We start from the raw sequence: 13629 nt of genomic DNA, 5'->3' as shown, positions 1-13629 counted from the left end.
CCATGCATACGGGTAAGATAGTCTAGCTGGCTACATTTTCAGATATTGCACATTTCTAATTTAGTCAGAAAGTCATTTTCATTTCAAGTTTAATTGTACTGTTAGCTAACTAGCTAACGTTAGCTGGCTGGCTAGCTAACGTTACATGTATGATCTGTGTAGTTATATTATTCATATCTCAGAGCCATTTGCATTGCTAGTTATAGCCTAATGTTAGCTAGCTAACATTGAACCTGGTTGGTTAGCTGCCTGCAGATTCATGCAGGGTATTAACGTTATGAGTTGGGATTATAGTTCATTGTTTAGCTAGCTAGCTACATGTCTAAACAAAAGACTGCACTATGCAAGTAACGATTTCAATGTTCATGATGTCAATGCGACAACTGTCGATAGACGTAGCGGATAAATCCGCTCTGGCTATCTACTCCGATTTCAGATCACTCTTGTCTCAGTGTGCCAGAGCGCAGAACAACTGACGAATTTACGAACGCTCAACACCAATTGTATATGGCCCGTGTCAGTAAACGTTGGCAAAAAAGCGTGATTAAATTATTGCCAGCAGCACAGTTGCAGTCACCAATGCTCTGGATAACATAAACACAGCCTAACCAGCTCTGCTAGTGCCAGTAAAATGGTCAGAGTGAACTGTTCTCTCATTTGTGTCTGGAAGTAGCTAGCCAACATTAGCCAGTTAGCTTGGGTGCTTGACTGCTGATGTTAGGTCAGAACGCTTGGATCAACCCTACTCCTCGGCTAGACCATCCAGTGTGCGCTCTGAACGCTCCGAGAGCGAAACGCTCTGAATTTGCGAATGTACAATCTGACAACGCTGAGTTTACAAATGCCCAGAGTGCACTCTGAGCACACTCTGGCAGTCCAGATTAAATTTTTGAACACGTAGTATAAACCAGTCTTTAGTCTTGAAATCTTTGGTTGTTTAGTACATGGCCTCATGTGAATCCTTAAAGAGATGGGACGGGCAAAGGCTTAAAGAGGGTGTGAACAATGCTGAATGTGTGTAGACAAAGAAAAGCTCCACAGTAGGTACCAAAACATTAAGGGCCATTTTCTCAAAAGTGAGGTTAAAAGTTAATCAGCTTTCAAAGCAGAATTACTTTCCCTTTGTTTCTCAACTGTAGTGTATGATATACCATTTTCTAGCTCTGAGTCTCTACTTTTATCCAATGTAAAAAAACACAATTTCAAATTTTGCTACATAAAACCTGTGGATTAAGTTTTATCAGAAGCTTATCTGCCAAAATAAAGGAAACACCAACATAAAGTGGGACACCACGTGCTGCCAGAACAGCTTCAATGTGCCTTGGCATAGATTCTACAAGTGGACCTAAACCATGCCAGGAAATTGCACCCCACACCATAAAATATACCTAATTTAATCAAGTGTTTCCTTTATTTTGGCAGTTACATGTATGGTTATGCTGTAGGCATAACCTTTTTGGAACCTCTGACCCTGGCAATTTGACTGTTAAACTAATTTTACATTTTTATTTTATTTAACGAGGCAAGTCAGTTAGGCAAGTCAAATAATTATTTCCAATGACGGCCTACACCTTATTTCCAATGACGGCCTACACTGTGCTTACAGCCCAACACCATGCAGGACGTTTGGCATTTGCCAGAGAACACCAAGATTGGCAAATTCGCCACTGGCGCCCTGTGCTCTTCACAGATGAAAGCAGGTTCACACTGAGCACATGTGACAGACGTGACAGAGTCTGGAGACGCCGTGGAGAACGTTCTGCTGCCTGCAACATCCTCCAGCATGACCGGTTTGGCGGTGGGTCAGTCATGGTGTGGGGTGGCATTTCTTTGGGGGGCCGCACAGCCCTCCATGTGCTCGCCAGAGGTAGCCTGACTGCCATTAGGTACCGAGATGAGATCCTCAGACCGCTTGTGAGACCATATGCTGGTGCGGTTGGCCCTGGGTTTCTCCTAATGCAAGACAATGCTATACCTCATGTGGCTGGAGTGTGTCAGCAGTTCCTGCAAGAGGAAGGCATTGATGCTATGGACTGGCCCGCCCGTTCCCCAGACCTGAATCCAATTGAGCACATCTGGGACATCATGTCTCGCTCCATCCACCAACGCCACGTTGCACCACAGACTGTCCAGGAGTTGGCGGATGCTTTAGTCCAGGTCTGGGAGGAGATCCCTCAGGAGACCATCCGCCACCTCAGCAGGAGCATGCCCAGGCGTTGTAGGGAGGTCATACAGGCACGTGGAGGCCACGCACACTACTGAGCCTCATTTTGACTTGTTTTAAGGACATTACATCAAAGTTGGATCAGCCTGTAGTGTGGTTTTCCACTTTAATTTTGAGTGTGACTCCAAATCCAGACCTCCATTGGTTGATACATTTGATTTCCATTGATCATTTTTGTGTGATTTTGTTGTCAGCACATTCAACTATGTAAAGAAAAAAGTATTTAATAAGAATATTTAATTCATTCAGATCTAGGATGTGTTATTTTAGTGTTCCCTTTATTTTTTTGAGCAGTGTATATACTGTATATATATTACCTCCTGATAATGTACAATCTGTGTGTCGCTCCATTGGCCTGGGCTATTGTTTGTTGTGAGTTCCAGACCAGATTGATCTCAGTTTGTCAGTCAGAGTAGACACTGATTTCAGCCATTTGTGTGGTATTAAAAGATTGTGCTAATGTCTTCTGTCATGTAAATTACATAGAAATGCATGAAATGCGTTTTTAAAATCCTCATGTGTGGAAATTCTAAAAACATCTCTGCTCAACTGTAGCCTATCCACATGCCAAATGTTATTCTGGCTTTAGGGCCTCTTTCTTCAACAGTAAATGTAACACGCTTTCAATTGCATCTTGGTGCATGGATTTGTTTACAGAAAATGATGGCGTACCGGGAAGGAGGGGCTATAGAAAAAACAAAGCCCGGGGCCTATGATTTCTTAATCCGACCCTGATCACATATAACATAGACTGCCTTCTACAGTGTACTGTATAAACCTTGAAATTGAACCTTGAATGTGATGCCTCTATCCACCACTAGATGGCCATCCCTAACAGCTGAAACCATGTGAAAGGTAGAAGTACCATCCAAGACGAAATGGGTGAAAAAACATAAAAACTCAAATTACAGTACTCTTCAGCATGATCCATAGGTTACTGTTACAGAGCCTGAGGTCATCACTGTTAAACTGACTCCTGTATTAAAGGTACTTCCTGTATTAAAGCACTGTATTGTGTGTGTGTGCTGTACCTCTCCCAGTGTACACAGCTCCATGATGATCCACACTGGGTTTTCTGTGATCACTCCAATCAGCTTCACTATGTGGGGGTGGTCAAACTGACGCATGGTCACTGCATGGGAACAACACACACACACACACACACACACACACACACACACACACACACACACACACACACACACACACACACACACACACACACACACACACACACACACACACACACACACACACACACACACACACACACACACAGTCTATTCAGTGTAATTGAATAGACCAGGGATTAGCTAGGCTACGGTTTATAGAATCAGGTTACTGTATGTAGGGCGAAAAGGTAGAGTGGAAAATGAAGACTGATTATATAGTGGATTATTATTCATGTTGATAATAAATATCAAGGCTGTTATGAAGGAAGCAGGACCATGTTTACAGTGGGCTATTTTAGGATGACTTGGACTCAAACCGCCATCTTCGGTTTCTCTCAGATTTCTCTCCTCAGGAGAGGAGGAAGGAGGGGAGAGAGGAGGGGAGGAGAGGCTGGGGTTAGAGGAGAGGAGGGGAGAGGGGAGGCTAGTGTTGGAGGGGAAACAGCCTTTATAGTGGTGATGTGCTATTTGATCTGTTTTAGAGCAGTGTGTGTGTGTGTTTGTGTTTTGTCTCTCTGTGTGTGTGTAGTGTTAGAGAGTGTGTGTGTGTGTGGGCATGCACGCATGAGTGTGTGTGTCTCAGACTTCAGCAAGGGGAAGGGGTGTGTATTGCACTTGGGAAATCAGCAGGACTGTACTAGTGTAAACCCACTTTCTCTAAAGCCATCCCTCTCTAAAGCAGTGCTCTGTCCTCCCCAGTCCCCCTGCATCCTCCACACATTCCTGCTATGTTTTCATACATGGGGGTTAGCTCAGTCCCACCTTGTCTGGCCATTTCATCTGGATAAAGGAGCCTTTCTCTCTGTCAGGACCACTGGAGCTGAAGAGCAGATAAGTCTTCTGCTGTTCAAAAACCCACTGCTACACTAAGACTGCGTCACAAATGGCACCCTATTCCCTATTAAAGTGTGCTATATAGGAAATAGGGTGCCATTTGGGATGAATCTAAATCTCTGCATTGTTGTAGGTAGAAAAAGGTAGAAACATCTGTCTGAGATGCTATGCTGAGAATGCGCGCTAGATGCAAACTAAAAGCTCACGTGTTCAACCCTCAGTAGTATAAACACAACTGATGTACTATGTATGAAGAGCAAGAGGTCGTATGTGCTGTGATCAAGAAGGACGACAGGAGGAGGTGTGTTACTTACGAGCTTCTTGTAAGAACTTCTCCCTGACACTATCAGAGGTGCAGTTCTTACACGTCTTGATGGCCACAGACAGAGCAGGGTTTTCCTACAGAGGGAAATAAAACATCAGAAATGTTTTAAATAAATCAAGTCTAAGAGGATTGTGTCTTATTTTTCCACAAGTGTGTAAGCACCCTATTCCCTATGTAGAGCATTTCTTTTGAACAAGGCCCATAGGGCTCTGGTCAGAAGCAGTGTGCTATATAGGGAATAGGGTGCCATTTGGGACACAGCCTAGACCTACCAGGCTCATGTAGACTCCCTGGTGGACGTCCCCGAACTGTCCCTCTCCGATACAGCGTCCCAGCTCAATCCTCTGTCTCTGAATCTCATAGTCCCTGGCTGGGTACAACACACAGCATTAGACACACTGACTGTATAATTTCATAGTCCCTGGCTGGGTACAACACAGTGTTAGACACACTGACTGTATAATCTCATAGTCCCTGGCTGGGTACAACACAGTGTTAGACACACTGACTGTATAATCTCATAGTCCCTGGCTGGGTACAACACAGTGTTAGACACACTGACTGTATAATCTCATGGTCCCTGGCTGGGTACAACACACAGCATTAGACACACTGACTGTATAATCTCATAGTCCCTGGCTGGGTACAACACAGTGTTAGACACACTTACTTTATAATCTCATAGTCCCTGGCTGGGTACAACACAGTGTTAGACACACTGACTGTATAATCTCATAGTCCCTGGCTGGGTACAACACACAGCATTAGACACACTGACTGTATAATCTCATAGTCCCTGGCTGGGTACAACACACAGCATTAGACACACTGACTGTATAATCTCATAGTCCCTGGCTGGGTACAACACACAGCATTAAACACACTGACTTTATAATCTCATAGTCCCTGGCTGGGTACAACACACAGCGTTAGACACACTGACTGTATAATCTCATAGTCCCTGGCTGGGTACAACACACAGCGTTAAACACACTGACTTTATAATCTCATAGTCCCTGGCTGGGTACAACACAGTGTTAGACACACTGACTTTATAATCTCATAGTCCCTGGCTGGGTACAACACACAGCATTAAACACACTGACTTTATAATCTCATAGTCCCTGGCTGGGTACAACACACAGCGTTAGACACACTGACTGTATAATCTCATAGTCCCTGGCTGGGTACAACACAGCATTAGACACACTGACTGTATAATCTCATAGTCCCTGGCTGGGTACAACACACAGCATTAGACACACTGACTGTATAATCTCATAGTCCCTGGCTGGGTACAACACACAGTGTTAGACACACTGACTGTATGATCTCATAGTCCCTGGCTGGGTACAACACAGCATTAGACACACTGACTGTATAATCTCATAGTCCCTGGCTGGGTACAACACAGCATTAGACACACTGACTGTATAATCTCATAGTCCCTGGCTGGGTACAACACACAGCGTTAAACACACTGACTTTATTTTTTTTATTTTTTATTTTTTTACCTTTATTTAACTAGGCAAGTCAGTTAAGAACAAATTCTTATTTTCAATGACGACCTAGGAACAGTGGGTTAACTGCCTGTTCAGGGGCAGAACGACAGATTTGTACCTTGTCAGCTCGGGGATCTGAACTTGAAACCTTCCGGTTACTAGTCCAACGCTCTAACCACTAGGCTACGCTGCCGTGTTGTACCCAGCCAGGGACTATGAGATTATACAGTCAGTGTGTCTAATGCTGTGTTGTACCCAGCCAGGGACTATGAGATTATACAGTCAGTGTGTCTAACGCTGTGTGTTGTACCCAGCCAGGGACTATGAGATTATACAGTCAGTGTGTCTAATGCTGTGTGTTGTACCCAGCCAGGGACTATGAGATTATACAGTCAGTGTGTCTAATGCTGTGTTGTACCCAGCACAACACAGCATTAGACACACTGACTGTATAATCTCATAGTCCCTGGCTGGGTACAACACAGCATTAGACACACTGACTGTATAATCTCATAGTCCCTGGCTGGGTACAACACACAGCATTAAACACACTGACTTTATAATCTCATAGTCCCTGGCTGGGTACAACACAGCATTAGACACAGTGACTTTATAATCTCATAGTCCCTGGCTGGGTACAACACAGTGTTAGACACACTGACTGTATAATCTCATAGTCCCTGGCTGGGTACAACACACAGCATTAGACACACTGACTGTATAATCTCATAGTCCCTGGCTGGGTACAACACACAGCATTAGACACACTGACTGTATAATCTCATAGTCCCTGGCTGGGTACAACACACAGCATTAAACACACTGACTTTATAATCTCATAGTCCCTGGCTGGGTACAACACACAGCGTTAGACACACTGACTGTATAATCTCATAGTCCCTGGCTGGGTACAACACACAGCGTTAAACACACTGACTTTATAATCTCATAGTCCCTGGCTGGGTACAACACAGTGTTAGACACACTGACTTTATAATCTCATAGTCCCTGGCTGGGTACAACACACAGCATTAAACACACTGACTTTATAATCTCATAGTCCCTGGCTGGGTACAACACACAGCGTTAGACACACTGACTGTATAATCTCATAGTCCCTGGCTGGGTACAACACAGCATTAGAGACACTGACTGTATAATCTCATAGTCCCTGGCTGGGTACAACACACAGCATTAGACACACTGACTGTATAATCTCATAGTCCCTGGCTGGGTACAACACACAGCGTTAGACACACTGACTGTATAATCTCATAGTCCCTGGCTGGGTACAACACAGTGTTAGACACACTGACTTTATAATCTCATAGTCCCTGGCTGGGTACAACACACAGCATTAAACACACTGACTTTATAATCTCATAGTCCCTGGCTGGGTACAACACACAGCGTTAGACACACTGACTGTATAATCTCATAGTCCCTGGCTGGGTACAACACAGCATTAGACACACTGACTGTATAATCTCATAGTCCCTGGCTGGGTACAACACACAGCATTAGACACACTGACTGTATAATCTCATAGTCCCTGGCTGGGTACAACACACAGCGTTAGACACACTGACTGTATAATCTCATAGTCCCTGGCTGGGTACAACACAGCATTAGACACACTGACTGTATAATCTCATAGTCCCTGGCTGGGTACAACACAGCATTAGACACACTGACTGTATAATCTCATAGTCCCTGGCTGGGTACAACACACAGCATTAGACACACTGACTGTATAATCTCATAGTCCCTGGCTGGGTACAACACACAGCATTAAACACACTGACTTTATAATCTCATAGTCCCTGGCTGGGTACAACACACAGCGTTAGACACACTGACTGTATAATCTCATAGTCCCTGGCTGGGTACAACACACAGCGTTAAACACACTGACTTTATAATCTCATAGTCCCTGGCTGGGTACAACACAGTGTTAGACACACTGACTTTATAATCTCATAGTCCCTGGCTGGGTACAACACACAGCATTAAACACACTGACTTTATAATCTCATAGTCCCTGGCTGGGTACAACACACAGCGTTAGACACACTGACTGTATAATCTCATAGTCCCTGGCTGGGTACAACACAGCATTAGACACACTGACTGTATAATCTCATAGTCCCTGGCTGGGTACAACACACAGCATTAGACACACTGACTGTATAATCTCATAGTCCCTGGCTGGGTACAACACACAGCGTTAGACACACTGACTGTATAATCTCATAGTCCCTGGCTGGGTACAACACAGCATTAGACACACTGACTGTATAATCTCATAGTCCCTGGCTGGGTACAACACAGCATTAGACACACTGACTGTATAATCTCATAGTCCCTGGCTGGGTACAACACACAGCGTTAGACACACTGACTGTATAATCTCATAGTCCCTGGCTGGGTACAACACACAGTATTCGACACACTGACTTTATAATCTCATAGTCCCTGGCTGGGTACAACACACAGCGTTAAACACACTGACTGTATAATCTCATAGTCCCTGGCTGGGTACAACACACAGCATTAGACACACTGACTGTATAATCTCATAGTCTCTGGCTGGGTACAACACACAGTATTCGACACACTGACTGTATAATCTCATAGTCCCTGGCTGGGTACAACACACAGCGTTAGACACACTGACTGTATAATCTCATAGTCCCTGGCTGGGTACAACACACAGCATTAGACACACTGACTGTATAATCTCATAGTCCCTGGCTGGGTACAACACAGTGTTAGACACACTGACTTTACAATCTCATAGTCCCTGGCTGGGTACAACACAGTGTTAGACACACTGACTGTATAATCTCATAGTCCCTGGCTGGGTACAACACACAGCATTAGACACACTGACTGTATAATCTCATAGTCCCTGGCTGGGTACAACACAGTGTTAGACACACTGACTTTACAATCTCATAGTCCCTGGCTGGGTACAACACAGTGTTAGACACACTGACTGTATAATCTCATAGTCCCTGGCTGGGTACAACACACAGCGTTAGACACACTGACTGTATAATCTCATAGTCCCTGGCTGGGTACAACACACAGCGTTAGACACACTGACTTCATATCAACTGGATTAAAGTAAATGGTTGGTATGGCAGTCTGATTGATTATGAAATCAATCTGGTTTCATCTGATCACTGAAGATCACAGTACAACATGCAATCATGCAATTCCATTCAAATCAGGACTGCCAAGGCTGTCCATGGATTTGCATGCAATGGCTGATTTGTTGAATAAATACAGTCATATTGTCAATATGAAATCACCATGCAAAAAGTTTCACCAGACATGCCAAGCCATAATCATATTTTACCCTTGAAATGTAAAATATTATTAAACAGTATGATGGCGTCAAATTATCTTTGTTTTCTTCTTAACGTTGCACGTATTGTGGAGGGCCAGTGAGGGGCCATGCTGCAGCTGTACTGTGTCTGATTAGTGGCTGTGATACCTTCCATCCATAACGGGTCAATAGGACAGCCTGGCTGCACTATTTATCTTTCTCTGGGCTGGACAGCGTCTATTCACCAACAATCAATACATCAATCAAAACACTACATGTACTGCTATTTGGCAAAATGAAACAAAATCACAGAAACACCATCACACAAGTCAAACCATAGGTAGACCTGGGTCAAATGGTAAATACTTTCAAATACTTGATTTAGCATGGATATTGATTGGCCTTGTGCGACCACTGCATTGGTTCAATTGCACACTAAATCAGGTGTATCTCAAGTATTTGAAACTATTTGACATATATGGTTGACCCTGGTCTGACAACCACAATACAACCAAAAGGCAATCCTCAAGTACAGGGCTGAGACGCACACTATTACCTTCCTCTAGTCCATAGTATTCTGCAGGGCAGTTCATGTGAGGAGAAATCTTTTAGAGGCACATCAACATTGGAGGAACATACTTTTACAATGGTTTAACCTGTACGAAAGGTCCCTCCCTCTTCCCTTGTCCCTGGTTCGGAGAAACACATGACTAACTAAGAGTGCTTTTCTGGCAAAGGGGAGTGACATTTGTTGCATGTAGAAGACAGTCAGTGCAAACGAACTGCAGGGAGATTAATACCCTTGGACTACACTGCCATTTGTCAGCAGCCTCTGTTGCTAGCTGGTGTGTGTGTGTGTACACATAATATAAACGGCTAGCGTTTCAATACTTCTCCACTGTTATGATATAAAGTAAACTATGGAGTCGTGTGGAGGACAATCTTAGAAAAAAGATTTCCAAAAGGGTTCTTCAGCTGTCCCCATAAGAGAAACCTTTTTGGTTCCAGGCAGAACTCTTTTTGGGGTTCCAGGTAGAACCTAGGGTTATTCAAAGGGTTTTCCTATGGTTCTCCTATGGGGACAGCCAAAGAACCATTTTAGGTTCTACATACAGTTGATGTCGGAAGGTTACATACACCTTAGCCAAACACATTTAAACTCAGTTTGTATAAATTCCTGACATTTAATCCGAGTTAAAATTCCCTGTTTAGGTCAGTTAGGATCACCACTTTATTTTAAGAATGTTAAATGTCAGAATAATAGTAGAGAGAATGATTTATTTCAGCTTTTATTTCTTTCATCACATTCACAGTGTTTCAGAAGTTTACATGCACTCAATTAGTATTTGATAGCATTGCCTTTAAATTGTTTAACTTGGGTCAAACGTTTCGGGTAGCCTTTCACAAGCTTCCCACAATGAGTTGGGTGAATTTTGGCCCATTCCTCCTAACAGAGCTGGTGTAACTGAGTCAGGTTTGTAGGCCTACTTGTTCGCACAGGCTTGTTCAGTTCTGCCCACAAATGTTCTATAGGACTCAGGTCAGGGCTTTGTGATGGCCACTCCAATACCTTGACTTTGTTGTCCTTAAGCCATTTTGCCAGAACTTTGGAAGTATGCTTGGGGTCATTGTCCATTTGGAAGATCCATTTACAACCAAGCTTTAACTTCCTGACTGATGTCTTGAGATGTTGCTTCAATATATCCACATGATGTTCCTACCTCATGATTCTATCTATTTTGTGAAGTGCACCAGTCCCTCCTGCAGAAAAGCACCCCCACAACATGATGCTTCCACCCCCGTGCTTCACGGTTGGGATGGTGTTCTTCGGCTTGCAAGCTTCCCCCTTTTTCCTCCAAACATAACGATGGTCATTATGGCCAAACAGTTCTATTTTTGTTTCATCAAATCAGGGGACATTTCTCCAAAAAGTACGATCTTTGTCCCCATTTGCAGTTGCAAACCAAAGTATGGCTTTTTTAGGGCAGTTTTGGAGCAGTGGCTTCTTCCTTGCTGAGCGGCCTTTCAGGTTGTCGATATAGGACTCGTTTTACTGTGGATAGAGATACTTTTGTATCTGTTTCCTCCAGCATCTTCACAAGGTCCTTTGCTGTTGGTCTGGGATTGATTTGCACTTTTCGCACCGAAGTACATTCATCTCTAGGAAACAGAACGCGTTCCCTTCCTGAGCGGTATGACGACTGAGTGGTCCCATGGTGTTTATACTTGTGTATTATTGTTTGTACAGATGAAAGTGGTACCTTCAGGTGTTTGGAAATTGCTCCCAAGGAAAGGATGAACCAGACTTGTGGATGTCTACAATTGTTTTTCTGAGGTCTTGGCTGATTTCTTTTGATTTTCCCATGAGGCACTGAGTTTGAAGGTAGGCCTTGAAATACATCCACAGGTACACCTCCAATTGACTCAAATGATGTCAATTAGCCTATCAAAAGCTTCTAAAGCTATGACTTCATTGTCTGGAATTTTTCAAGCTGTTTAAAGGCACAGTCAACTTAGTGTATGTAAACTTCTGACCCACTGGAATTGTGATACAGTGAATTATAAGTGAAATAATCTGTCTGTTAACAATTGTTGGAAAAATGACTTGTGTCATGCACAAAGTAATGTCCTAACCGACTTGCCAAAACTATAGTTTGTTAACAATAAATGTGTGGAGTGGTTGAAAAACGAGTTTTAATGACTACAACCTAAGTGTATGTAAACTTCCAACTTCAACTGTAGCACCTTTTTTTCCTAAGAGTGTAGGACAAAGGACAGATATGTCATGAAAAATGAAATGTTGAGAGGAAACTGTTTGAATAAGCAGCAGAAGACACAGTCACAGCCAGCTCATTCTACTACTGACAGATCCACCTCATGCACTCTGTGTTGGGTATTCCCCGTGTAAATATGATTCTAGCTCTTTGTGAACTACTCTCTATCAACAGTAATAGTTACATTACAGATGAACATAAAATAATTGAGAAACATTATTGCCTCTTGAATACTAGTTAAGTGAAGAACAATCTAAATAAACTGCTACAAATGTAGTAGCAAAAAACTGAACTCGAAAAATAAAAAATGAAGACCTGAAAGACGCCTAACACCAACTTGACCCCTGTAGCTTTGGTGCTTTCAGAGAACTGCAGTCTCAATGACCCCAGGAAGGCAGAATGTGGTAACAACAGCCAATCAGAAAGTGGGGCACATTTCTCCAAACTGGGTTAAAGCTGTACACTAGAGGCCACGATCAAAGGCCCACGGGGTCTGCAGAGAACATCTGGTCTGCAGCTCACCACTGAGCCTCTCTAAAACCCAGCACAGCTGCCTGTCTCTGCCTCCCTCCATCCTCCTCAGCACACGATCCCTTACTTACTCCCTGTGTGACAGATGCTACGGTACTCACTGGAGGGCATGGTGTAGGTATCCTCATCATCTATGATCTCCGCATAGTCGTCTGTCTCTGGGGAAAAAAGAGAGCGACACACAGTGAGAGAGGGAGAGATAGAGAGAGACACACAGTGAGAGAGGGAGAGATAGAGAGAGGTGAGGATAACGAACAGCAGCATTCTGACTCAAAGCAGGATAGCCCAACATGACAGACAGGAGTTAGGCTAGGCGTTCATTTGTTTAACTACCTCTAGACTTGTACTTAACTTACCTTTAGTACAATAAAGTACCTTTACCAAAACCCCACCATTTCAAAGTTGTTAACCCTTAACAACAACCCCCCTCCACACATATGACAAACAGCCCAGCTCTGTGATGTGCCTCCCTGTGCGTTCTCCCACCATGTTCCTCAGGTCTGAGCTGTGCTCCAATAGCAGCAGTGGTATTTGAGTGAGGGGAGGAGGGATGAGGAGGAGTTTCCCCCCCCCAGAGAAACTTCTTCAGGAAAAACAGATTGAGTCATGGGTAACTCCAGAGTCATTGGGTGAGCCTGTCTATCCTGACTGCTGTGATTTTAAGGAAGAAGCAAAAGTTTCCTGGAAAAGATAACGCACAGAGGAATGTTGAGACAGCCCTGCTTTTTGCAGCCTGAGATAAAGAAAAAAAGCTGCTGATAAGTCATATGATTTGATTTGATTCAGGACTAGTGTTAAAAAGCTGTGAAATGCTCTGATAGTGTTGAACTTTACTGTCCCCACTTAAATCCCCTGCAAATCCATGTAGGTAGCATGCACAGGTCAGAGAGAGAGAGAGAGAGAGAGCGAGAGCGAGAGCGAGAGCGAGAGAGC

The 13629-nt window shown here is 43.7% G+C and overlaps 2 protein-coding genes across 11 annotated transcripts in view; one reads left to right on the top strand and one right to left on the bottom strand.

Moving 5' to 3' along the window:
• LOC129837645 (focal adhesion kinase 1-like) overlaps positions 1-13629 on the bottom strand; it is a 204368-nt gene that overhangs the window by 34048 nt on the left and 156691 nt on the right. For 7 of the 10 annotated variants that reach the window (XM_055903970.1, XM_055903962.1, XM_055903960.1 and 4 more), the window contains 5 exons: positions 12798-12854; positions 9948-9968; positions 4828-4925; positions 4545-4629; positions 3256-3356 (listed from right to left, as the gene is read on the bottom strand). In XM_055903970.1, the coding sequence (XP_055759945.1) occupies positions 3256-3356; positions 4545-4629; positions 4828-4925; positions 9948-9968; positions 12798-12854 (362 nt within the window). The remainder of the gene's footprint in view (positions 1-3255; positions 3357-4544; positions 4630-4827; positions 4926-9947; positions 9969-12797; positions 12855-13629) is intronic. The other 3 variants (XM_055903965.1, XM_055903968.1, XM_055903969.1) reach the window with 1 other exon arrangement.
• The window catches only part of LOC129837084 (focal adhesion kinase 1-like), a gene marked incomplete at its 3' end in the record, with an annotated part of 22222 nt that continues 21839 nt past the window's right edge, over positions 13247-13629 (top strand). Inside the window, exon 1 of the mRNA XM_055902997.1 lies at positions 13247-13306. Coding sequence (XP_055758972.1) covers positions 13247-13306 — 60 coding nt within the window. The remainder of the gene's footprint in view (positions 13307-13629) is intronic.

This window comes from Salvelinus fontinalis, chromosome 38 (genome assembly GCF_029448725.1).
Source record: "Salvelinus fontinalis isolate EN_2023a chromosome 38, ASM2944872v1, whole genome shotgun sequence".
In the NCBI taxonomy this organism is placed as follows: Eukaryota; Metazoa; Chordata; class Actinopteri; order Salmoniformes; family Salmonidae; genus Salvelinus; species Salvelinus fontinalis.
Note: the sequence above shows the minus strand (reverse complement) of the source record. Positions and strands in the feature narration are given on the sequence as shown.